The 26,738-nt window shown below is 47.4% G+C and overlaps 1 protein-coding gene across 1 annotated transcript in view; it reads left to right on the top strand.

Annotated features, from left to right (window-relative positions):
* Wdr66 (WD repeat domain 66) overlaps nucleotides 1-25,693 on the top strand; it is a 69,456-nt gene extending 43,763 nt beyond the window's left edge. The window contains exons 16-22 of the mRNA XM_028765952.1: nucleotides 30-144; nucleotides 962-1,125; nucleotides 4,420-4,510; nucleotides 4,716-4,859; nucleotides 21,623-21,851; nucleotides 23,623-23,724; nucleotides 25,581-25,693. Of these exons, the coding sequence (XP_028621785.1) occupies nucleotides 30-144; nucleotides 962-1,125; nucleotides 4,420-4,510; nucleotides 4,716-4,859; nucleotides 21,623-21,851; nucleotides 23,623-23,724; nucleotides 25,581-25,693 (958 nt within the window). The remainder of the gene's footprint in view (nucleotides 1-29; nucleotides 145-961; nucleotides 1,126-4,419; nucleotides 4,511-4,715; nucleotides 4,860-21,622; nucleotides 21,852-23,622; nucleotides 23,725-25,580) is intronic.
* Nucleotides 25,694-26,738: the final 1,045 nt, after the last annotated feature.

Raw genomic sequence — 26,738 nt, 5'->3', positions numbered from 1 at the left:
TTTATACTCTCTTTTACCTGCCTATACAGGAAGACACTCCTTGGACCGGCGTACGGGTCGCCTATTGAGCATGCGCAGGTGCTCCCAGTAAAATCCACGCTAGAGCTGCAGAAGCGTTACTTGGTCTTCATCAACAAGGACAAGGTAGCAGCCCTCCCTCCTCTGCTCCTGCAGGATGGCTGTGCGCTGAGTCTATAAAGAGCAGGAGACCCAGGGTCAGTGAGATCGCTCGACCAGTAAAAGAGGTTACCGCCTAGTCCGACGACCTGTGTTTGAACCCTGGGACCCCTTAAGAGGAGAGACTGACTTGGGAAAGTTGTTTCTTTGACTTCCAAACGTGCACCCCTGTGGCACCAATGTCCCTTCCCTAATAAATACATTTAATATTAGAACAGACAATAAGACCCATGGGTCCTTAGTTCTACTGCTCAGAATTACCTCCGTATGGGTCGTGGGTCGTTCTGAAAATAGCCATAGATTAGTGAGAATGACTCTGGAAGTTGTGTGTGTGTGTTTGTGAGTGTGTGTGTGTGTGTGTGTAGGTGCTTGTGTGCTGCAATATGCACGTGGAGGTCAAAGGACAACTTTCAGGAGTCGGTTCTCTCCTTCTACCATGTGAGTCCTGGGGATGGAACCCAGTCAGGCGTGGTGGCAAGTGTCTACCCTCTGCTCCATCTCACAGGCCCCTAGGAGATATTTAAGCCGAGGTCTCAAAGTTTCCCAGTGAAAATTCATGGCCTTCCAAAGGGTGCTCTTCTTTCTTTTTATTGACCGGGGAAAAATCTAATTTGCATGGAAGATATATAAACCAGTTGCACCTAGATATATGTTGAAGTCGTCTCTGACAGGTGTCCCCAGATGTGTGAGTGTACAGTACCAGTGTCTGGAGGTGAAGCTTGGGCAGGTAAGGTTGAGACTCAAATAGTCAAGTCTGAATCTCTATTTACACTTGCCTTTCCAGGTTGGACTCCAGATCTTACCAGTTGACGGCAACCCACATAAAACATGTGCTATTGTTTGCCACCCAAATGGGGTGTCCGGGATGGCCCTCTCCTATGATGGCCGCTATGCCTTCACAGCGGGAGGCCAAGATCGCTCAGTTGTGCAGTGGAAAATTAACTTAGGGTACGTGAAGGGACATACCCTGGCCCCATAAGGAAGTGTGTGTGTGTATGTACACATATTGATGTGTACGTATGCATGTGGGTGCCTGAGACGGCCAGAAGAGGGCGTTGGATCCCCTGGAGCTGGAATTAAGGTAGGTGTGAGCCACCCGCTGGGAACCCTTTTCACCACCGTTGCTCCGCCCCTTAGACCCTATCTTTTCATTGGATTGCAGCAGACAGTTTCAGAGTGCCTGCTACATGCCCCGTGTTGTGCTAGGACTGAGCAGTTCCTGGCTCTCAAGATGCTTCCTGGTGACCTTAATGTGCAGATCAAAGGCTACTGTGCGGATTCACAGGCCACGATCTAAATTTCCTGCTTGGGCGACAGTGGTCCTGGCTCCACCTGGCTCCGGGAAGTGTTTCTCAGTATCTGCACATACTCATCCTGGCCAGAGAGACTAAGGCCAAGTCCCCAACGTGGGCATTCCAGCAACAGTCAGGATGAGTTAAGAGTCTGTGGCCTTTGGTGCCTCTGCCCTTCCCTGCCCTGAGAGGAGATCCGCTCTGCCTAAAGTAAAACTGGAAAATTCTAGGCTCGTACATCAAAGAATATAGGGGCTTCAATGCCAAAGAAATAAGCATTTCAATGTAGCTTGGATTCTCTGCTCCAGAATCTTGGCAGTTTTCTTAACATTTCTGATCCTTAGATTCTGTCTGGGAAGAGTGGGTAACAGCTTTTATAGGGTCCTGTACAAGTCAGACAGGTTTACATATGCAAATGGAGCGACCAATCCAGAGCTAAACGCTCTGTGAATTAGGACCTCCTTCCTTCCCCTTCTTCCTGAAAAGGCACTCAAGCTGACCCCTTCGTCCATCCAAATGCAGTGACCAGAACCACGGAAGAGCAAATGACTGGACAGCAAGCTCATGTTTCTGATACCACTGTCCACTCGAGCTTTTGGGGGGGGGGTGGGGGCAGACAGAAACTCCTCGGAGGCCCCTCCCTCAAAAAGCAGTCTGATTCATGTCCCAGTAACGTCCGCCCCTGCCATCTGCCAAGCATGCGTCTTTCTCTTGACGGCAGATGTTAACGCTTTCCTTCTTACCCTGAACTTGAATGAAAATAGCAGGCAAAATCTGTTTTGGTGTCATGATGGCTTCAAATTGTAATCGCAACTCTGCCTTTTGCCTCTGCTATCCTGAGTGAACTGATACATGAAACTGGGGGCAGGGGGCTCAGAAACTGGAAGTGAGCTAGCTCTCCACCCAGAAGCATGTCCCCAATAGGGACATGAGCTCTTCCATGTGTCACACACTTGCCAACTGTAATCCTTGGGGCCACTGACACACTTCGGGGGAGGTGAAACAACACCCCCCCCACACACACACACACCTTCACTCTCGTCCTCACTCAATGTGGGATCTGGTAGGGATTTCCAGTAGCTTCCCTATGCTTGGCCAGAATCCAGGCTTCTGAGAATTTCAATTTAATCTGTTGTAAGGACAAAGGATCATTATGAACTAATTAGCACTTTATTCCTGCTTCTGGTGACTTAATATGTTCAGCATTTCACTAATGGAAAGAAATGTAAGAACACCAAATAAGTAAACAATGCAATGCTCTACCAGGGCCCAGGTTGTATTTCAGTGTGGTAGCGTGTTGGTCTATCGTGCACGAAGCTCCAGGTTCCACTCCTAATACCACACAGTCACACGTGCGGGCTAGTTTTATATCAACTTGACAAAAGATAAAGTCATCTGAGAGGAGGAACACCAGAAAGTTGGGCTCCTGGAGAGCCAAATGCATTCTGCAGCTTTCCCTTGGGGGTTCTTGGTGCTGACAGGTTCCCATGTCACTTCTGGTCATTCCCTGCTCTAGGCCAGCAGGTCTGAGAGTGGCTTTGTTATTCCTTGAGTCGGGATCAGGCCAGTTCTGGCCTGGAGGCACCGAAAGGACCTGCTAGCTGAACACCTGATAGCTTCCTGTCAGAGATAAGATGTGAAAACTTGGCCCTGAGGGAGACTACCTCAGGCCCTCTGCTGGAACCACTAAAGGGGCGGAGGACATTTTGTGATTCTGCTGAGAGGGGTAGGGATGTGTTGGTGCTTGTCAGTCCTTGGTGTGGACAGACATGTGCTTCTGGGCTTGGCCCTGGTCTGGGTGTTTTACGAAGCCATCTTGACTCCATCTTCGAAGTCATTCTGGGAGACGAGTGCGATTCTTCTTACTTTTTTTTTTTTTTTTGATTTTTCGAGACAGGGTTTCCCTGTGTAACCCTGGCTGACCTGGAACTCACTCTGTAGACCAGGCTGGCCTCGAACTCAGAAATCCACCTGCCTCTGCCTTCCAAGTGCTGGGATTAAAGGCGTGCGCCACCACCATCCGGCCATGAATGTGATTCTTATCTCTACATACATGTCACTAAACTTCCAAGGGGTCTCTTGATGGCTCAAGTAAGGAAGGAAATGGTTTCCAAGAAACAGAAGAGGCCTGTGGCAAATCCTAATGTGTGTATTTAATTCTTGTGGCAACTATGTATTACCCTACCCATTCTGCAGACGTGGAAACTGAGCAGAGATGGGTATTTATCATGGTCACACAGCTTGCCAGCAGGAAGGGTCAGGCCTCACATACAGGCCCCTGTGATCCTAGGATACTTCACTTCCCCACTATGGATCTTCACTGAAGTGGGTTCTAGTTCACTGAATTAGCAGAAATCCAGTGAGTGGCTTTTTTTTTCCTTGACTTTAGATTATTTGCCTTTTGTGTGAGGGAAAGTTGGTCGGTCTCATGCAAAAGTAGGTTTTCTTCCCATTCAAAGGGCCTATTTTTGGAAAAATCTGACCCTGTGTTAGAGAGCAGAGGGTTATTTTTATCTTCTTGGCATGGGTCCCTGTGATCTCCCGGGTTTTTCTGGAAGCAATTATCGCTGGCAACGCACCTGCACAGCACCCCAGCCTTTCAGCATTGGTTGGCCGTGCTCAGCTTAAGAGGGTCGAGGTCTCAGACTGAAGCCACCCCAATCCCCAGGAGAGATGCGGTCCCCAAAGATTATAGACAAAGTGCCAGGTGCCTACCGTGTCATAAGAATGAGAATATCACCATAATTAAGGTGGGTGCCCTGCATGGCTGTGCTCCACACTTGAAACTGAATTTTCTGTTGTAGGCTTTGTCGCCATGGGACCTTCCTAGGCGAGTTGCAGAGACCCTGACGTGCAGATGCTGCGGGTGCCCTTCAGAGGCCACCATCTGTGCGGTTCCATGACTTCATGCTTCAGTACTCCCTAATGGTGATGTTTTCCATTGTTCCAGTGCCCTGGAGGCGGCCGTTTCTCTCGGGGGTGAAGACTTGACCCCGTTCTATGGTCTGGTGTCTGGTGGCAGGGAAGGAAAATTCTACAGGGTAATTGTCATCAGAGTGAACACTTCCTGGGGACGTCTAGTCAAGGCTGTAGAGCAGACACTGGGGATTGACCCTCTTTTGTTTTTCTATAAAGCTCTGCCCCCACACTGAGCTCAGAATGAACTTTCTAGAAAAAAAAAATCCCATTCACGGATGTATCTGACTTCAGATGGACTGTGTGCTGTTTCTGTTTCGTTTGACACAGGAGCTGGAGGACTATTTTTACTACTCTCAGATCCGAAGTCAAGGTATCGATACAATGGAGACCAGGCAGGTGTCGGAACACATATGCCTGTCAGAGCTTCCTTTTGTCATGAGAGCGATTGGTTTTTACCCATCGGAGGAGAAGGTGGGTAGGATGCAAACAAGATCAGTGCTGGGATGGGCTATTTATAACAAATGCCTCTGGGAAGAGTCTCTGTAGCCAGCCTGGAAATACGCCACTTTTCTCAAGTAAATAGATCAGCAAGAAGATTCTGAGAACTCCTGAGTAATTGACTAGAGGTAAAGATGTGTCCTGTCCCCAAAGACCGATTCCTTGTGCGTGTGTGATGTTAGATACACCAGGGCCTCCTAAACCTTTGCTGCCTGGCCTCTCTGGCCAGCGTGAGCATGTGCAGATACTGAGAAGGAACCAGGATCTCTATGTAGCCCTGGCTGTACTTGAACTTGCACTGTAGACCAGGCTGGTCTCGAACTTACAAAGATCCACCTGCCTGTGCTTCCCGAGTGCTAGGACTAAAGGTGTGTGCCATCATGCCCAACCCGCAACCTCTTTTTTGCCCAAGTAATTTCTTACACAATCCTGGGTATATCAGTATATAAAACAGACACACAAATCAAACATTTGCTGGTAATAAACTATGAAGAAGCTTATTTTAAAAGAATGTTTTTGTTTCTCATACAGTTGTACTCTTTGTTAGAGACAAAATCAAATTCGCACACTAGTGAGACGGGCATGGTTATTTCTTCCTATGTAAGAATGAAATCTTAGCTAAGTGTTTGATGCTGCCGGATGCAGTGCACTTTAAGTGTTTTTCAGAGGTGGCTGAGGTTTGGTTCTGTAATTGTTAGTACCAAAAATACTGCTTCACCTGTGATCCCAGCTCTTGGGATGTGGAGGCGGGAGCTTCAGGGGTTCAAAGTCATCCTCAGCTTGTCCTCAGCTACATAGCAAGTTTGAGTCTGGCCTGGCCTGTCTCCAAAGCCAAAACAACAAAAATAGAAGTTATTAGAGAGAATCACTTGATGTTTTGATAAATTCTCTTCAATTGTTTATATGTGATATAGTCTTATCAGTATTTTTTTAAACAAAGAATTGGCATTATAGGGTATAAATACATACACATACAACATATCAGTGTTAAACTATGTCTACACATATGGATTTAGTAACGGTGTATTTATGTGGATAGCCTTAACATTCTAAGTTTCCGATGTTTTGTGAGCTTGACGATAAAAATTCCTTAGTGCCGTGCCTTTTACGAGCGACGGGCCTCACTGGCTCCTCGCTCAGCTGGTGGATGCTGGGCTTGTCTGGAGCATTTGGGCATAGAGACACAGCTGCAGTGGACATCTTTGTTTCCATGGTTCCAAGTAGAACTTGGACAGTGTCAGAGAACATGAGCTTTAAGGCCCTGTTGCCAGCCAGACGTGGGAGCAGTCACCTGTGGTGAACGAAAGCACGGACAGCCCACATATGTGTTCTGGGAGCTGGTGTTATATTGCCCTATCATTCTGGAGGCTGAACCCAAGAATTTTTAACTTGGTTGTTGTTGTTGTTTTGGTTTTTCGAGACAGAGTTTCTCTGTGAAGCCCTGGCTTTCCTGGAACTCACTCTGTAGACCAGGCTGGCCTCGAACTCAGAAATCCGCCTGCCTCTGCCTCCCAAGTGCTGGGATTAAAGGCGTGCGCCACCACTGCCCGGCTTTTTAATTCTTTCTTAGAGATGTAGTTTTGTTTTGTTTTGTTTTGTTTTGGCTTTTGTCTTTTGCTATAGGGTCTCCTCATTGCAACTCTGGTCTGGAACTTGTGTAGACCAAGCTTTCAAACTCATAGAGATCCACCTACCTCTGCACTCAGAGTGCTGTCAGAGTGGATATGACAGTATGCCCTGCCCCCACAGCTGTATTTTACTTATGAAGCAGTATCCTTAGATGTTGCTTCCCAAACTGGTAGTTGTATCAGAAGTACCTTGAACTCTTGTCAGGTGGGTGAGATGGGATTCCTAGGCCCCACCACGGGCTGAGGAGCATAGCCAGCTGGGACAGCGGCCTGGTAATCTAGGGTCTCGTCTCCACAGGGTCCTTTAGATATACAGCCATGCCCCTGCCTCCTACACTGGCTCTGAGCTGCATTTCCCAGGGCCACTCATCACAAAGGACCAGGACCTCGACACAAACACACTGCGTGATTATTGGTCAGGAACCCTCTGGCTGTAAAGTCACAGGTACCTAAGTCATGCCAGGCCTTGGTTCAAAGAATCCAAGTCTGAAGTAGAGGCAGTGTGCAGCTCAGCTGAACCCAGAGGCTCACATGCAACCCCAGGAAGCATCCTTCTCTCTGGGCCTCGCTTGCCTTCGTGTTTCCTTGGACTGTGGTCTGTACTCACTCCTGCCTGTGCCGAGGAAGCCACCGACCCTGATACAGGAATGAGCCTCCTTCCCAGGACCAGCTACCCACTGGTAGCAGTGGATCCGACCTCATCACTGTCTAGAAGGACACACTGCCCCGGCTGCCAGGCCTAGCCACCCACCCTTCCTGGAGTCTGAGACAGGCTCGGTCCACCCTCACAGGGAGGACTTGGGCAGGGTGGAACGGTTCCCAATTGAGGTTCTGCTTGGACCCTGGATGTAGCTCAGGGGTCAAATGCTCTAACATGTGGGTTCCGTTCCCTAGCCCTGCATGGGACAATGGTGACACCCAGTTCCTGGGTTTCTGTGAAGACTTTGTGGGTAACTAGCCCTGGGCCATGTGAATGTCTGAAAAGCAGTGTAGCCTTTTTGTAGTCCTTCCTCTGGCTAAACAATCACAGGCTCCAAAATATAAGGTCCCCCACCTTTTTCTGTGCTGGGGACAGAACCTAGGGCTTGACATATCTAAGTAAGCACCCAAACACTAAGCTATAGTTACAGTTTTTGTTCTGTGGTGGTTTGACTATGCTTGGCCCAGGGAGTGGCACTGTTTGGAGGTGTGGCCTTGTTGGAGAAAGTGTGTCATTGTGGGCATGAGCTTTAAGACTTTTGTCCTAGCTGCCTAGAAGCCAGTCTTCTCCTAGCAGCCTTCAGACAAAGATGTAGAACTCTCAGCTCCTCCTGCACCATGCCTGCCTGGATGCTGCCGTGTTCCAGCCTTGATGATAATGGATTAAACCTCCGAACCTGTAAGCCAGCCCCAACTAAATGTTGTCCTTGTAAGAGTTGTCTTGGCCATGGTGTCTGTTTGCAGCAGTAAAACCTTAAGACAGGTTTATTTGAAAAACACAGAAATATTATAAGAATATGTTTTTGTTTTGACCCCAGGTGTGGGATATGGGGCTGCTTCAGAGTGTCCTCAGCAGCTGACTGTGATTTGCCTCGTGCTCTAGCAGGGGGTGGGGTACTGTTGCCAGCTGCAGATAGTTTTTGCCATTGTGTGATGTTTAGAATTCTGGGGCCTTTTCAGAGGGTGTATAAACACTAGGGCCCCGACAGGTGGGGTGACTTGTTGTTGGTCACTCAGGATTGTTGGTTGGTTGGTGGTTGATTGTCTGTCATGGTTTGTTAAGTAGTTTGTTCATAAAGAAGAAGCAGCAAGAGGAAGAAATTAGATACCTTTACTGCAAAGGTCAAACTTGACCCAAGGAACCTGAACCCCCTGATCACCAAGAAGTATCTAACAGTAATGTACCTCGCCCCCTGTCCAACCCTTGATGTTATTCTGGGATCTCTTTCCTTTCCCCTCTATTCTTTTTCTCTCTCTTATCTAGTGTTAGGGTGCTGGAAGGTGGAAGAAAAAGGAACCCACAAAGTAGCAAACGTTTAGCTACACTAAGCAGTCTCTCCAGTCCTCAGAAGTTCAAAGTTATCCTCAGCTACGTAGCAAGTTCTAGGCTAGCCTGGGCTACATAAGACTCTGCCTCAAAGGAAAAAAAAATCTAGCCAGGTGGTGGTGGCACACGCCTTTAATCCCAGCACTCAGGAGTCAGAGGCAGGTGGATTTCTGAGTTCGAGGCCAGCCTGGTCTACAGAGTGAGTTCCAGGACAGCCAGGGCTATACAGAGAAACCCTGTCTTGAAAAACAAAACAAAACAAACAAACAAACAAACAAACAAAAAACCAAAAAAAAATCTACTTGGGCTAGAATAGCAGTTCTCAAACCCCCTGGCAAACCTATCTCCAGAATTATTTACATTACGATTCATAGCAGTAGGAAAAAAAATGACAGTTATGAAGTAGCAACAAAAATAATTTTAAGGTTGGGGGGGTCAGCATAACACGAGGAACTGTATTAAAGGGTCACAGCGTCAGGAAGGTCGAGCACCCACTGGGCTATAGGCACCCCCCCACACGCACACACACAATACTGTGCAAGCAAATGCATTTACCCTTTGGGGACATTATCTGAAGCTCCTGTGATCCAGATGTGCCCCACACCAGTGTGCAGTCTTTGTTTGCTCGCGCACTTGTTTGTGTCTGAAGCATGAGATGTTTCTGATCTATTTTTCCCATGTCAGATTTATAGTGATTTAAAAAAAAAAAAAAAACAAACAACTTTTTCCCCCCCTCAGGGCTTTTAAATTTCTAACCCTGGCTCTGCTGAGGTTCATGGAACACGTCCCACGAAAGCATAGCTGTGCCGTCACCCCTCTCCCTCCCTGCTCTGCTGCCACCTCTCCCCCCTGCTTCCCTAAGAAGTCGTGTGGAGAAGTTGGCCTAGCCAGCTTGGGCACACACAAGACTATAGCCACCTCTGGGTTCGAAGCTAATGCAGTAATTGAAGTCTAGTTCACAAGACTACAAGCCTCCCACAAAGAATTCCTCACCCCCTTTCTTCTACAGAAAGGTCCATGAGCCCTCGTGAGTCTGGAGTGGCTAATTGAAGAGGGGGGGGGTCTCCCAACTGTGCCTGTTGTTTGTTCTGGATCTCAGGCTGCAAATCCCCCTGCCCCACTCTGGGGAGTAGGATAGATGATAGGCGTATGCCACATCCTATTTTAGATGAACCATGGGCACTGAGTGTAACATCAGAGAAGGAGCCAGCATTGAGTCCAGTTTCTATCGCCAGTGTCAACAAAGTTGCCGGTGATGTCCTTCTGACCAGAGGATAGCCCATGTGCCATGCTCACTCGATGCTCCCTGCGCCCTCTCTCTGTTCTGATTACACAGCACTGTGTAACCCACGTTCTGTTGTGAGTTAATGTCCATGCAGCCTCTCAGCTCCATAAATTTAAGGCTAATCCTGGTAGGAACATACGTGCCCCCAGCAAGCGCCCCGATAGCAGGTGCTCAGCAAATGTTAACTGAACGAGCGAGTAAACGAGCAAATGGCGCCCAGCGGCCTCATCCAGCCACAAGGACAAGGAGAAAAGTGGAGCCCTGGCATCACTGTTTGATCTCAGAGTCATTACCAAGTCCCCTAACACACTGGGCAAATTCAGGAGCGGTGACATTGTGTAGGAGTGTTTAGACATTTAGAGAGGATAGCTTGACTTTTCAGTTATTTATATCTGTGTGAGTGCGTGTGTGCGTGCGTGTGTGTGTGTGTACGTGTACATGCTATATGTGTGGAGGTCAAAGGGCAGCTTATGACGTTTCTTCTCTCCCACCAGGTGGGTTCCTGGAATTGAACCCAGGTTGTCAGTCTTGGTGGCAAGCATCTTCAGCCACTAAGCATCTTGTCAGCCCTAACACATCTCATTTTAAGAATGTATCCTGGAGGGCTGGAGAGATGGCTCAGCGGTTAAGAGCACTGACTGCTCTTCCAGACGTCCTGAGTTCAATTCCCAGGAACCACATGGTGGGATCAACCAGTACCTCAAGGTGGTCTCACTCAGCGGGCTTGGGCTGATCACCCCAGGCCTGATGCTCATTGGCACACAAACACTGAAACCTATTCCCTCAAGAACTTTCTTGAAACAGCCAGAAAGAGTCACGCATAACCTCATTTCACAGCTATTTACCTCAAGCGGCATGCGGCCACCCACCGTGAGGCTCCCTGGCTGGTCTCCATCCCACTGGGCTCTCCCCTTCCACCACCCCTGCGCTTCCCACCGCGTGCCTTCGGGGCCCTGGGAACAACCACATTCTCCTTGGTTCTCCTCAGCCTTTTTTTCTCCTGGGCGGGCATGGACTGTCAGCTCATCAAGGGTCTATATAAATGAAAGTCTGCGTGCTTAACAACTTCCCTGTCCCCTCAGCAGGCAGTGTGGCTGTGAAGAGAGGAGGGGGCTGGTACGTTTTTTTTTTCTCATCCTTTCTATTCTGCTTTCTTAAACTAACAGCATGTAGTTTGTATCGCCTTTGTATCCAGAACCAAAAGGATCAGAAGCTAAACATACAAGATCCTCTCGAAGCCCTGCGTGGTAATCTGTTAGACTGGTGGTCCCAGCTGGAGTAGAGATCGAAGCCAACCAGTAGCAAGCTCACCCATATGGAGGGGAGAAACCTGAGAAGGAGATCCTGGGCACAATTTCTTTTCTGAGAAAGCTCCCAGGGCCTTGAGTACGTTGGATCTTGCTCTGCAAAGTAACATCAGGAGGTTATAGGTTTTTCATCCTAAAGGTTAAGAGAAACGGACCAAAGTCCTAGGGGAGGCTGGAGCTAGCTTCCTGCGAGGCAAAAGTATTTATACGTGAGCACTTAAGTAAATAAATCCCAGAATACCCGTGAACCATCAGATAAAGCAAGCTGGTGATGACATATCACCAAGTGCAAAGCAGATGGGGAGGCGGGGCTTCTCTCCAGCTCTCAGTGTGCGCCCAGCACTTGAAGAATGCCCTGTGGGCTTTGGTCCACTCAGTGGCCTCAGGAAGCATGCAGGCCCTTGCTTTTGTTTGCCCTCCCCATTTTACAGGTGGTAAAAGTGAGACTTGGAGCATAGAGGAGGCTTGCCCTGCAACTGAGCTACTGAGGGCAGTAGTTTGGAGCACACAGGCTGAGTGAGCCCAGACCCGACATATGTGCCCTGGTGCAAAAAAGGAAGATGACCCCCAAAGTGGAGATGTTGTCCCTGGGGTTCTGGATGGATAGTTTGTTTGTTTCTGTGCTAGGCAAGCGCTTGACCACCGAGCCACACCCTGCCCAGGGCACGTACTTTTTCTTATGTCCCCATTTTTTTGAAGCATTCACAACGAACCCGCATCGATCTTTACCAGCTTTGTGATTCTAAAGGCCAGACGGGGCTTGGTAATGGCAAGGAAACACGTTTCCTAAAATACCAACATTCTAGAATCGGATAATTGTCCTGCTTGCTTTTGTTATGGCTCCGCCTACTTTAAAAAAAAAAACAACTTTACCATAAAGTAACACACGCCATACAGTACAGTCCATTTAGAGTGTGCAGTGTGTCGGCTTGTCTACAGAGTTGTGCAGCCGTCTGCCCTGTGCAACCCCCCAGGGGATACTATCATCCCCCAAAGATATCCCATACCTGTTATCAGCCACCCTCGGCCCCTCCTCCCCCAGCCCTGGCAGCTGCCAATCTGTCTTCCGTCTGTGCAGCCTTGTCTATTCCTGATTGCATAAAAATAGAGCATCCAGTATGTGATATGTCTGGCTTAAGTTCACTTTGCATGGTGTGTTCAAGATTTATTCAGAATGTAGCATGCACCAGGCCTTCATTCTTATATTTGTAAGCTTTAATTTCTTTGTTGGTTCTTGTTTGTTTGAGACAAGGTCTTTCTACATTAGCCCTGGCCGTCCTGGGACTCACGATGTAGACCAGGCTGGCCTCGAACTCAGAGACCCACCTGCCTCTGCCTCCAGTTTCCTAGGACTAAAGGTGTGTGCCACCACATCTGGATACTATCTTTACCTTTTTTTAGTTTTATTTTTGGCTTATTTTTATGTGTATGAGTATTTTGCCTGCATGCTCTCGGAGATCAGCAGAGGGCATCAGATTCCCTGGAATTGGAGTTATGGGTGTTATGGGTGTTATGGAGTTATGGGTGGCTGTGAACCACCGTGTGGGTGTTGGGAACTGAGCCTGGATCTTCTGCAAGAACAAGAAACGTTCTTAACTGCTCAGACGATCCTCCTGCCTCTTGTTATTATTTTTTTAATTACTTACGTGTTTGTGTGTGTGTGTGTGTGTGTCTGTGCGTGTCGGTGCAGTTGCTTACAGAGGTCAGAAGACAGTATTACCCATCCTGTGAAAGAGTAGCAACTACTTTTAACTACTGGACCTTCTCCTCAGCCCTGATGATAATGATGGTGTTGATGGTGATGGTTCTTTTCAAAAAAAATTTTTTTGATTTATTTGTTTTATTTACGCAAATGAATATTTTGCCTGTAGTATGTTTGTGACCCATAGATATGCTTGGTGCCTATGGAGCTCAGAAGAGGAGATTTAGACCTACCTAAACTGGAATTCTAGATGGTTGTAAGCCACCAGAGGGGTACTGACTGGAGTCTAGGTCCTCTGCAAAAGAAGTCAGTGCTCCTAACAGCTGAGCCATCTTTTTTGATCCCCTTGAGTATTGCTGAAAAATATTCTATTCCGTGAATTTGCCGCATCTTATTTGTCTGTTCACGGGTTGGTGACCCAGTCGGGTTGTTTCCGGCATGGCGCTCCCATGTGCGATCACAGACATCCCTACGCAGTTCTTGTGTGCACAGTTTTCCATTTCTCTTGCCCACGTGCTAAGGAGCAGAGATGCCTTGTGAGACGGGAGTTTTGTATCTGTCCGTGGGGTGGATTTCTATCCCCATTACTTCTTAACTGGAACCAGCATACATCTGAGTGCTTCAGGGTGCCCAGGAACTGGTCAGAATTTCTAAGAGTGGTAGGCACCTGACCAACTACTCTCATGGCTTTGGGAAAAGCTACAGGTCTCTGGACTCAGGCAGGACTCTGTCTCTTTAAATCCTTTACAAGCACGTGGGGTATATACGCTCGCCCATTAGTCGCCTAGTACCCGTGTCTGTTGCCTGACACATGTCACAGTACCACAGTGTAATCTGTCACCCACAGGTTACTGAAAGGTCCAATAGTGGGGTCGTCATAGTGCTGCCAAGAGGTGGCCATGCCGCAGACGCTGTTAACTTTTATTCTGGAAAGTTAAAAGTTCTCTGTTTCATAAGGGAAGAAGAGTTGGGCAGAGTGCCCACCAAGCACATCCAATACCATAGGTTAACCCCCCCCCAAAATAAAACAGTGACAATAACAACGAGCCAAAAGATGTATTCTAAAACATTCGGTAAGAACAAGTCTTGTCCCTGCGGATTGTGAAGAGGACGTTTGTACTTGTGCTATTATATGTCCTAGTGATTAAGCTACAGCCTTTTTTCAGGGAAAGCACCTCATATTATTTTAAAAAAAGGTGGGGGGGAGGGGAAGATGCAGCCATGGGAACTGGGCTCGGTGGCTCCCATCCTCCCAGCACATGCAGGTGGAGGCAGAAGGATCAGAAGTTCAAGGTTATTTCCAGTTACCTAAAGCTATAGAGTTTGAGGCTAGCCTGGGCTACTTATGAAGTCCTTTCTATAAAAGAAAAAAAATGGTTATTAAAGGTTTCATACTCTCTGTGATGTTTACTCCAGCATCTGTTGAGGTCTTAGGGGGACGTGTCCCCAGGATGAGAGGAGACCGCTCTGTGGTTTTAAGAGCAGAGCAAGCAGCGGCTGGGCTGGGAGAGTCTCTAGACAGAGTCGCAGAGGAGAATCTGGCTGTGGCTCACCCTCCCCAGCTCGCTCCTTCTCTGTGCCCGCCCCCGCCCCCCCAATTAGTGAGAAAACACTGGAGTGCACAGCCTGGAGAGGGCTCAGGGCCTGGGTGACTTGGCGGAGGTCAAGGATGCTCCAGGGAGTTTTGTGCGACAGGAAGAGAGTGGAGGGAGTACGGAGAGGTATGGAGAGTCCTCCAGCCCGAGAGGCCATGACACTCTCACAGAAGGGAACCCGCCTTCTGGAAAAAAGAAAAAAGAAAAAAAAAAGTGGGGATGGCCCCAGTTCAAGTGTATCAGGTTCCTTTCCACTTAATAGGGAGCCTTATAAAACTTAATTATAAAACATGATTCAAAAGCCCCCAGTGGCTTCCTGTGGCCGACAACAGGGATTATAAACCCAAAGACCTTTGGGATTCAATAATGAGAGGAAGGAAAAATCGTTCTGTGGGAGGGACGCAGGCCACCAAGAACAGGTCACCCTTGTGTTGCAGGGCCTGGGGTAATACCTACAAAGAGGCAGCATGCTGTCTAGATGTTTAAAATGATTCGTCAGGTGAGAAATCATTGCATAAATATTCTACATCCAACAAACCAGAGCCGTGTCAGTACTAGCAGCTGAGCCACATGGGCAAGGACAGGAAGTGGTTACCCTTCCTAATAAGGCTTTTTGTGACTTTTTTTTTTTTTTTTTTTGGGAGATGGTATCTTACTAAATATCCCTAGCTCTTCTGGAACTCACTCTGAAGATTGGGCTGGCCAGAAACTCACAGAGATCCTCCTGCCTCTGCCTCCTAGGTGGTGGGATTAAAGGTGTGCGCCACCAAGTCCAGTTGTTTTTTTTTTTAACTTTTAATTTTGTGTGTGTGAATGTGTGTGTGTGTGTGTGTGTATGCGTGCCCTCAGCAGCCAAAAGAGGGTGTCAAGTCCTTTGAAGCTGGAGTCACAGGCAGTTGAGAGCTGCCCCACACGGGTACTAGAAACTGAACTGGGGTCCCCTACAAGAGCAGCGCAACTGAGCCACCTCTCCAGTCCCGCTTTTGTGAATTTGAAGAGAAATTCTTCCATCGCCGGTCACTGTCTGCTTCCTCCACTCACTCACACTCATTCATGTTTCTCGGAGTAACCCTGAGGTCAGGCCCTGTCTACACCAGGCAGCTGAGGCAGCAGAGCCGAGAGCCGCTGCTGCTGCTGCTGCTCCCGCAGCTTCCCAGGGGAACAGATGCAAACCCAAACAACTAGCTCATCCGCTGCAGCTGCCACCTGCCCTTGCTCTGCTGAAAGCCACAGGCTAGGAGCTAACTCTTTTCTGCATGAATGTCACCTCTGTGAGCCAGCCTTCCCCCCAGTCATGAACACCGGTTCTAAGTGTAGCCCTCGCCTCCCTCCCGAGGACTTGTAAACTAAGCACATTCTCCCCTCACAACCCCAGACTCACTGAGTTGGAATCCCTCTTGTTAACGAGCCCTCCGGGCCATGTTGGCCTGAGCAATTTGAGAACTCTGGCCTTAAAAGCCAGGCTTCTCAACCTCAGCTGCATGTCAGATCACCAGGGGAACTTTTAAATAGTATGCTCCAAAGTAATAAAATCAGGATCTCTGGGCACAAGAAGCTGCTATGAAAACTATGAAAACTCTCCAGGTAAATGAGATGGCTTCAGCGGACAGTGGACTAGGTTGAGAAGACTGTGGCTTTGGACAACCAGAACATTCCATGCTGGCCTCCTGAACCAGAACACTCGGGAGCATCCTGGCCTCCTGAATCACCTTCACAGTGGGCATTCAGAAAGCATTGGGAAGGTCACACCCATCCCCACAGTCGTCGTCCTAAACATGAACTAACTTCATTTAGACATGCTGGAGAACCCGTCTCTGCCACTAACCTCTGCAAATAGTCTTAGAAAGGAGTGTCCAGGAATGCCAAACTGCCAACTTATCACTTAGCATTGCGTGAGTGCGTGCGTGTGTGTGCGTGTGTGTGTGTGTGTGTGTTGTGTGATGTGTACGTGTGGAGGTCAGAGGACAGCTCTCAGGAGTCAGCCTCTCACCGGGGATTGAACTGAAGGAGCCAGGCGTGTACCACAAGCCCTTTTACCCGCTGAGCCATCTCGCCAGCCCAAGCAGTGATCCTTAGGGAGGAAGAGGTGAATCGCCTCCAGAGTGGTTTGTGCTGAGAACACTCGCTGAGATCTTAGGATGCTCTGGGTATGACTAATGCAGACATGTCAATTCCCTTTGTCATCATAGTGAGGAATTTGAGTTAAATCATACATTATGTTGGTAATGTATATGTATTATAATTTATATACTTATTACTTATAAAGTTGATCGTATGTCATTAGCATAGAATTATAATTTATATTGCAATTACATGAATTCTAATTAGAAAGTACATAGAAAAAAACCAATCATGGTATAATCACTTTCGGTTCAGTCCCTACCCTGGGCAGGCACTTTACTGTGTGCTTTAAAACAACCCAGTGCAGGAAGAGGATGTAGCTGGGATGGCAGAGTGCTCACCTAGCATGCAGGAAGGCCTGGGTTCTATCCCCAGCACCACATAAACCAGGTATGCCAGCATATGCCAATGAGATCAGAAGTTCAAGCACATCCTCAACTGCATAGCAAGTTTAAGGCCAGTACGGGCTTCATGAGATCTGTCTCAAACTGTAATTCACGAAAATAAAAGCCAGACTAAACAAAGCAAAAACTGGCCCAGTGTATATGTGTTAGACAGAGAAAGTGGAACATAAGGTGTATTAAATAGTGCACCAACTATCCCATACATAGAAAATGACAGTGTTAGAGTTTGAAGACAGGCCAGATGGTGTTGGTGCACACCTTTAACCCCAGCATGGAAGGCAGAGGCAGGCGGAGTTTGAGGCCAGCAGAGCTAGTTCTAGTACATCTAGGGCTACACAGAGAAAACAAAAACAAAGAATTTGAAGATATATCTGTTATCTGAAATTATCACTTTACTCTCTACTTTAAGTGGTGTGTGTACATCTTAACTGTTAAACTTATCAAAGTCTTTACACTTTATTTTTTAAAGGGTGTGTATGGGTGTCTTACATGCATGTGTGTTTGTTTGTATACTTCCTATGTGTCTGGTGTCCACAGAGGCTGGAAAACGGTATAGATCCCCCGGAACTGGAGTTACAACTGTAGGTGGTTGGAATCAAACCTGGGTCCTCTGCAAGAGCAGCCAGTGCTCTTAACCAATGATTATCTCTCCAGCCCCAGTGTGACTACAGTTATTCAAACTGGGGACATGGCTCAGAGGTTAGGAGCTTTCAGTCAAAGAAGACCCAGGCTCAGTTCCCAGCACCCACGTGGCAGTTCACAACCATTAGGAACGACAGTTCTAGGGGATCTAACACCTCTTCCTAGTCCCTTCTGGCAACAAGCACATACATAGTGCACATACATAACACGCTTTGTAGTATTAAAATTATATAGCATGAGATGTCATATGATAACAGTTTTTAATATGCATTAAAAATTCATGTATAACATAACGCACCATCGTGCAATTGTGTCAAATGTATGTTATGTTAACTACAAAGATACTAACTATAAAACAGTGTCCTCACACACAGTGTGTACACAGCTTCAGTCACGCTTCCTGTTTCTCAAGAGCCCGGGGCTGCCAGCATCCAACAGTTATCCTTCACACATGGGGGGAAAAAAGCAGTCACACCTCCGTTTCTCCTCCAACCTGACTGCCTGTATCTAAGCTGCAAAATTCTTCATGGGAAAGAATAGAAATGAAAGGCTCCCCTCCCCCAAGGCTCTTAACTGCGCAGGGAACAGCTTAAAAGCAACAGGTCTTCAACAATCTACTGGTTAAGTATCTTTAAAGTGAAAGTAAATAACCCCTGGCTCAGAGACGCAGGCTCAAGTAACAAAACTGTATCTGCCAGTGAGGTAGGGAGAAAGCGAAAGTTCAGATACTGTTTCCACTCAGCGGGAGGTCAGTGGTATCTGAGGAAAGGGATGCAGGAAGAAATAGAGAGACACTAGGAAACTAGTAACTTGCTTGAGGCCATTGGCTTGCAAGTTAGGTCAGCAAAAATAAAAACTAAGGCAGACATGACTGCCCATGTCTTTAATCTTAGTACTCTGGAGGCAGAGAGGCAGGTGGATCCCTGTGAGTTTCAGGTCAGCCTGGTCTACATCGTGAATTCTGGGCCAGCCAGGGCTACTCAGTGAGATCCCTGTCTCAAAAACTAAACTAAACTAAAATAAATAAATAAATAAATAAATAAATAAATAAATAAATAAATAAAAATTAAAATTATGAACACCAAAATATCTGGGGCTGGCAAGATAGCTTAGTGGGAAAAGGTGCTTGCTGGCCCCCAAATCCAATATCCAGGGTCCATATTTAACACCAGCAGGTTATCCCCATGGCCTCCAAATATGCACAAGGGTGTGTGTGTGTGTGTGTGTGTGTGTATGTGACACACAAATCAATGTAATTAAAATATTTTAAATTTTATTCTTTTTATTTTGTTTCTCTGTGTGTGTCTGTGTGTGACACACACACATAACCCATGTATATATGAGTTTACAGAGGCCAGAAGAGGGCATTGGGTCCCCTTGGTCTGGAATCACAGATGGTCGTGTGCTATCAAATTGTGGATGCTGGAACAGAAGCCAGGTCCTCTGCAAGAGCAACCAGTGCTCCTAACCACTGAGCCGTCTCTCCAGTCCTCTTTCCATGTTCTTAATCCCGTTTCTGTGTCTGCCATTGTGCCAGAAGCACACTGTCGATGACCGTGGGATGGGAGTAGGGTCTGAACTGAGGTTCAGGGGGGTGGGGGGTGGGGTGGGGGTGGATCTTCAAGCTGTAATCCATTTTCCCCTACAGTTTTATCTGTTCTACTTTTTTTCCCCCTACTATTTTGCAGTATCAGTCTCAGAATCGACTTGTTGGTTTCCACAATAACAGAAAGGCCAGCTGGGGTTAGGGACCTCGTTTGGTTGTTTCCTGGTGGTGCTGAGGGTGGAACTCAGGGCCTGGGACATGCTAGGCAGGGAGCCAGTCCATCAGCTTGAAGAACCATCACCTTAACACCACTAAGTCTCCAAGCTCCAACTTAGGAAATCTTTCTGTTCATTTAGCTTTTTTCCTAACTCCCACACTATTTTTTGTTTTAAGAGCCTAAAGCCTTTTTGTTAAAAATTATTCCAAAGAATTTATTGAACTTGATGCTACTAGAAATAAAACTTGTTGGGCTGGTGAGATGGCTCTGCAGATAAATATGGAATCCACATGGTGTCCACTGTTCTTCTCATGTTCCCTGAGGCATATACATACCTGTACATACACTACACTAAACACACACACACACACACACACACACACACACACATACACACAATGTACCCATTTTAAAAAATGAAATGGAATTACTTTCTTAATAATTTTTTGTGGTGTTTAGTGTATGAAATACAATTGATTTTTATATATTGAGCTTTTATTTTACGTGTATGAGTGTTTTATCTGCATGTATGTATGTGACCCATGTGCATGCAGTACCTGCTGAAGTCAGAAGAGGGGGTCAGAACTAAAGTTATGGTTATGTGGGTGATGGTAATCAAGCCTGGGACCTCTGCAAGACCAGTTACAGATGTTAACTGCTGAGCCATCTCTCCACTCCTGAGTTTCACAGGTTGATGTCATGCCCTGAAACCTTTTGCCAGTTCTAATAGGTTTTAGTGCATTACTTAGAATAATAACAATAAGTATATAATAATATTAGGTTTTGAGTTTCTCATTGAAATCTATACTTATAATTATATTATTATAAATTATTATAAGTATATATATGTGTGTGTGTAGTATAGTGTAGTGTATGTACAGGTATTAATATTATTATTTGAGACAGAGTGTCATTATGTAGCTCTGGCTGGCCTGAAACTCATTGTGTAGATCAGGCTGGCCTCCAACTCACAGAAGTCCACCTGCCTCTGCCTCCTGAGTGTTGGAACTAAAGGCATGCATCTCAAGAGCTGGCTGTATACTAACTTTAAAAATTAATATAAATAGAAAAAATTTACTAGGATGTGAGTCACGTATTTGAGTTTCTCATTGAAATCTATACTTATTCAGTCAAACTCACTTTAAAATTCTTGGGAAGTACTTTTATGTTTGTTTGTTTATTGAAACAGAATCTCTCTGTCTATCTGTGGCTACCGTAGAACTTGCTATGGCAGGCACAGGTTGGCATTGAATCTAAGGCATATTGCAGCCTCTGTTTCCTGACCACAAGGAAGCAGGTGTGATCCGCTACGCCTGGCTAGACTCTGCCTTTAAATGAATGTGTATGTGTCAGCATGAGGAAGTGGTTGACAGCTATACTGTGAGACCCTCAGGTGACACAGTTGAATACCATTCATGACAGTCCACATGGTACGAACAGTGTGACACCATCAGGATAGAACAAAATGACACAGACTGAATGGCTTAAGATACAAGAAATTAGGGGCTGCAGAGATGGCTTGGGTTAAGGGCACTTGCCAGTCCTTCCTGCAGAGGACCAGAGTTTGGTTCCTGTGTCCACACATCAGGTGGCTTGTGTCACCACCTATGACTCCAGCTGCAAGGGATCCAACCCCCTCTACTGGCATACATAGGCACCTGCACTCTATGTGTGTGTGTGTGTGTGTGTGTGTGTGTGTGTGTATACATAGAAACAAACATGCACAGAGATATTTTTTAAAGTAAGTCTTTAAAAGATCGTTTATTTAATTTGAACCAGATCCACTGCTCAGCATGTGCTAGAACAACAGAATTTTGTCCTCTGACAGAATGCAAAATCAGTGTCAGCAGGGCCATATACTCCCTCTGATGGCTGTCAGTGACTCCTTTTGGGCTCCTCCCACCTTCTGACACTTGCATTCTGTTCCCTGACCTTGAGGGAACAGGTGCGCACGGTATCACACTGTGTTCGGCTCCAAGCTGTAATGGTGTAACGGTGGACATATTGGATTCAAAGCCCCTCTACTCCAGCGTGACCTCCTTTCATAATTACCTCTGCTGTGACCCCATTTCTAAAAGGGTCCCCAAGATTAGGACTTCAGCATCCGTCCTGGGGTGGGGAGGACATAACGCAACCCACAAACACATGTTCCTTTTCCAGTTTTCAGGAGTGGCCTAACCAAGTTTTTTTTTTTAAAAAAAATAACCAAATATTTGTTTATGTTGATCATAGTCTTCGTTTTACATTCTGATCTCTCCTCTAGATTGAGGACATGTTTAATGAAATCAAATTCAGCGAATACGTGGACACTGGAAAGCTGATCGACAAAATCAACTTACCGGACTTCCTCAAAGTTTATCTTAACCACAGGCCGCCTTTCGGCAACACCATGGATGGCATCCAGAATAGCTTTGACGTGCTTGGTTTCACCAATTCTGAAGGGAAAAAGGCTATTCGGAGAGAGGATTTCCTGAACATGCTCCTTACTAAAGGTAAGGCAAGGCGAGGAGATCTGGTAGCGTATCCTCCAGCCATTCCCAGCACACAGAGCCGAGGTAGGGCAGGCAAGCACCTTGGGGTCTTCATCTGTCACAACAAACACTCACTGTGACAGGGCTTCGACCTCGAGGGTCATCTTGTACTGTCTTCATATCTGACAAGGGTGGGTTAATGAGAAGGTCCCTGACCTAGAAGTGAGAAGTGTGATTCATGGGCCAGCAAGATGATGCAGTAGGGTAAAGGTGTTTGCCACAAAGCCTGATGACCTGAGTTCAACCCCAGATTTGCTTGGTGGAAGACTCTGGTCTCCAAGCACTGCCCATGGCACGTGCTCCCCCGCCCACCCACCCACAAAATAAAATAAAAATGCAAAAAGCGTATTTAAAGAAAAGCGCATGTTACACTCAGCTTCCCGAGACGTCCCGGTCCCAGTGGTCCCGGTTTCCGGTCCCAGTGGTCCAGGTGTGTTCACTTGCTTCCTTTTGTTTTGTGGCCCAGACTGGCCCTGAGCTGTAGAGCTCTCTCCATTCTCCTGCCTCAGACTCCCAATTGCTGGGATTGGAGGTGTATACCACCACACTCAGCTTGGCTTGTAAAACAGGGAGGTGTTTGCCAATTTATCAGCCTCCTCTGGCCATCACAAGGCCAGGATGCATTCAAGATACCAAGCCACAGTGCAGTAAACAGGTTTGTTCATTTCCACCTACAGATGTAGGGGTTGTACTGTACTGTCCTGCATATCTGACAGGCATCGAGCTTTTTTTTTATTGTAAACTAGGCTAGCTCTGAGAAGAGGAAGCTTGGAATAAAATGGAGCCCAACCTTCCTTACCCGAGTCACCTTGCTTCTTCCTACAAGCCCCAGCATCGTCTGTAACACCATATAAGGAAGTGTCATGACAGATGGGGACTCTATAGATCATCTTTCTGTCTAAAGAAATGGTAGAATACTTGTATTAAAAACCTCTGAACCGGGCAGTGGTGGCGCACGCCTTTAATCCCAGCACTTGAGAGGCAGAGGCAGGCAGATCTCTGAGTTCAAGGCCAGCCTGGTCTACAGAGTGAGTTCCAGGACAGCCAGGGCTACACAGAGAAACCCTGTCTTGAAAAAAAACCAACCCCCAAAAAAACTCCAAAAACCTCTGGCTAGGGGCCAGTGAGACGGCTCATCCAGTAACGTGCTTACTGTTAAGGCTGAGGAACAGAGTTCAGTCTCTAAAACCCACACAAGTAGTTAGTTGGAGGGAACTCCTAGAACTTGTCCTCTGACCTCCATACAAGTAAGCGTGTCACACACACACACACACACACACACACACACACACACACACACACGATAGATAGATAGGTAGGTAGATAGGTAGATAGATATGAAATTTAAAAGGATCTCCAGCCAGATGTGGTAACACAACTGTACTTCCAGCACTTGGGGAGTAGAGGCAGGAAGATCAAAAGCTCCCAGTCGGGCTCCAGGCGTAGCTCAGTGGTATAGTGCTTGCCTAGCATGCTCGAAGCCCTGGGTTGAATCTCCAGTGCCACACAAACCAGACCTGGTGACCCGAATCTGTAACCCCAGTACTTGGGAGGTGGAGGCAGGGGGATCAGGAATACAAAGGTCATCCTCAGCTTTATAGTAAGTTGTAGGCCAGGCTTTGATCCATGAGCCCCAGCCTCAAAACAAACAAAGACCTTCTACTAATTCTCAACCCCAGCATTAGACAGAGCCCAAGACTTAACCAGACTCCTTTTACACTCCAATGCCCAGGCGAGCACATGACAGAAGAAGAGATGTTTGACTGTTTTGCGACTCTGTTTGGCCTGACTCCTGAGGGGTGGAAATCGGAGCCTGCAGCCACCTGCACCCCAGGTACTTAGCCTGCCTTTGTCTGGGCGTGTAGCCACCACTCACGATCTGTTGTAGACTTAAGTGCATCTGTTCCTCCCGACTGATGCAAGCCACTCTCCTCAGACCACACACACAACAGCGTCAGTCTGCTGGGAATCCCATGAATAAGGGATGACGGAGTTAGTGAGTTAGTGAGCCGTGCCCGCCGGGTGAGAGCATCCGTTCCCGCTTTGCCTGTCCTGTTCTGCCTTCTGACCCTGTTCCTTTCTTTACTCCTCTGGGCCATTCTTTATCTTTCTGGTTTGCGTGGATGAACATCAGCCACCCCTGGAGGGTAGAGTGGGTCGCCTGTGGTGAGAGGAGACCCTGGGTAGGTAGGCATACAAACTCAGCTCTGTTCCTTCTTCTTCTTGTTCCTCGCCCCATCTCTCCTTCTAGAGTTTGGTTTCCTTTCTTTTCTTCTTCTTTTTTTTTTTCTTTTTCCTGAGACAAAGTCTTACTATGTAGCTTTAGCTGGCCTGGAACTCACTAGCGTAGCCAAAGCTGGCTTCAAACTCACAGAGATCTGCTTGCTGCCTTCAAAGTGCTGGGATTGAAGGCAAGTGGAGCCATGCCTGGCTTTGTGTGTGTGCGTGCATGTGCGTGTGCATGTGCGTGTGTGTGTGTGTGTGTGGTCAGTTCTCTCCTTCTACCACATAGGTCCTGAAGATAGAACCCAGGTCTTCAGACTTGGTGACAAGTGATTTCACCCCCTGGCCCATGTCACCCACCCTTCTAGACCTTTCGTTTCTCTTACATGTGCACATGTGTATGACACGCATGTGTGTGTGCTTGTCTTGAATAGGTGTGCATGCATATGTGCCCGTGTGCGAGTGTGGAACACAGAAGCGTCTTCCTTGATCATTTCCTACGATACTCAGGAAGGCAGGGTCTGACCAAATCTGGAGTGCATCACCTCTGGCGAGTCCACTCAGTTAGCCCCGAGCTCCCCTGTCTGCCTGACTGGTCCTGAATGGAAGAAGCCTCTCCATTGCTGGGCTTCTTCGTGAGTTCTGGGAATCTGAGCCCCACCCTCACTTGTGAGGAAGCACTGTACCCTCCAAGGCATCTCCCCATAAACAAAAGCGCCTTGGGCTGTACTCAGTGGCAGAGGGCTTTCCCTCATATGCTTGAAGCTCTTGAATCTATCCCCAGCAACAAACAAACGAAAGCTCCTCTTCCTCTTCTCGCTGTACCCCAAGAACGCCCCACCTCTTCTTATCCAGTTGTCACTAACAGATGTTACTGTCCTGAGCCAGTTGAGCTCAGGAGCTGATCGAAACGGCTCTCCAGGCTTGCTTGGGCTGGAAAAATCTCTACCAACAGCCCAGGAGAGTTGATGGTCAGGACCCACAGCTCCTGAGAAGATGGAAGCAAAGATGCCTGGCCCATCTCCCTGCCACATCTTCCTTCTGTTGTCTAGCCAAGTTTGCCAGGACCTTAGTTAATAGGACTCTAGTCCATGATGGGTTTTGACCCTTAGCACAAAGCATCCCCCCCCTCTTTTCTTTCCTTTCAAGGGTTTGTTTTACATGGATGGGTGTTTTGCTTGTGTGTATGTCTGTGTACCATGTACATGCCTGGTGCCCAGGGAGGTCAGAAGAGGGCATTAGATCCCCTGGAACTAGGGTTACAGATGTTTGTGTACCACTGGAGGGGGTATTGAGAATCCAACCCGGTCCCTGGAAAGAACAGCAAGTGCTCTTGACTGCTGAGCTGTCTCCCCAGCCCGCCTCCCACTTTTGTTGAGTGTTGTTCCCTTGGGTTTTTGAGGGCTTGCTCTCATTAGGAACCTCATCACTGGAAAGGCATTTGGCTTTCTTTTCTTGCCTGTCTAGGTCCAGAAATCTGCCTCCAAAAAGAACTTCCAGAGGAAATCACTGCAGAAATATTCACGACTGAAATTCTTGGCTTAACCCTTTCCAACAGCTCGGAAGAGCTTAATCAGTGATGTCATTGGCAACGTTGGCAGCACCAAGGGCTTCATGTATGTGTGTGCTTGCACATGCGTGTGCATGCTTACACATGTGTGTGGGTTTTCTGAGAGATGTTCCTTTTTCTGTTCATGTCCACCCCCACCCCTAATCTTTGGAGCATTTTCAACATTAAAAGCAAATTTCTCTTAGGCAGTGGAGTTCACAGAGTTGGACATTGTACTGTCTGTGAAAGAGAAGAGTGGGTGGAGGCGAGAATAGGCCTGGCAGCTGGATCTCCAGGCCTGAAGGAGCCTCAGCCAGCTGCATGTATGCTGCATGAAAGTCACAGTCAGCCGCTCATGCCCCGAAGCGGGGAGGAGGTGTTCTGGGCTCTTGGGAGTGCCAGATTCTTTTCCTTCCCAGCAGAACACCCAAGCACTTGTGCATAGCCATGACAGCAAGCATCGCCGGTCATGCTTAACCCTGGTGACAACTGCCAAAGAAAATGCAGAAGCAGCCTGGGTCCCACAAACTGCACGTGGGCCAGAAGCCACAGGGTCCTGCTCCTGAGTGACGCACATGACAAATGCTGCCTCACACCCCACCCCTCATTTCTGCCAGGCTGCACTGCACACAGTGGGCAAAAATGGGGGACATTAGGGGACATCTCTAGGTTTACAGTGAGGTCTTGTTCTTGCACTGTGGCATAACAAATGAAAGCTACAGTCTGCTTTTAGAAGTTTTCTCTCAGTTCTGAGGTCTCTTTCTGGCAAGTGTCCCCAGTGATTACCTCTTTATCACACTCTGTCCAGTATGCCTTCCCACCCCATTGGGACCTTTTCAGACAACTGTTTTAAGGACCTCATTTCTTTGGGGGAGGGGATTAAACACTCTTTCCTTTCCTTTCTTTCTTATTTTATATACATTGGTGTTTTGCCTCCATAAATGTCTGTGTGCCGGTGTCAGATCCCCTGGAACTGGAGTTACAGACAGTTGTGAACTGTCAGGTGGGTGCTGGAAATTGACACCCCCCCCCCATCATCTGGAAAAGCAGCCAGTGCTCTTAACCACTGAGCCAGT

This window comes from Grammomys surdaster, unplaced genomic scaffold, assembly GCF_004785775.1.
Source record: "Grammomys surdaster isolate TR1022 unplaced genomic scaffold, NIH_TR_1.0 166, whole genome shotgun sequence".
Taxonomy (NCBI): domain Eukaryota; kingdom Metazoa; phylum Chordata; class Mammalia; order Rodentia; family Muridae; genus Grammomys; species Grammomys surdaster.
This window is presented reverse-complemented; position numbering and strand designations above follow the sequence as displayed.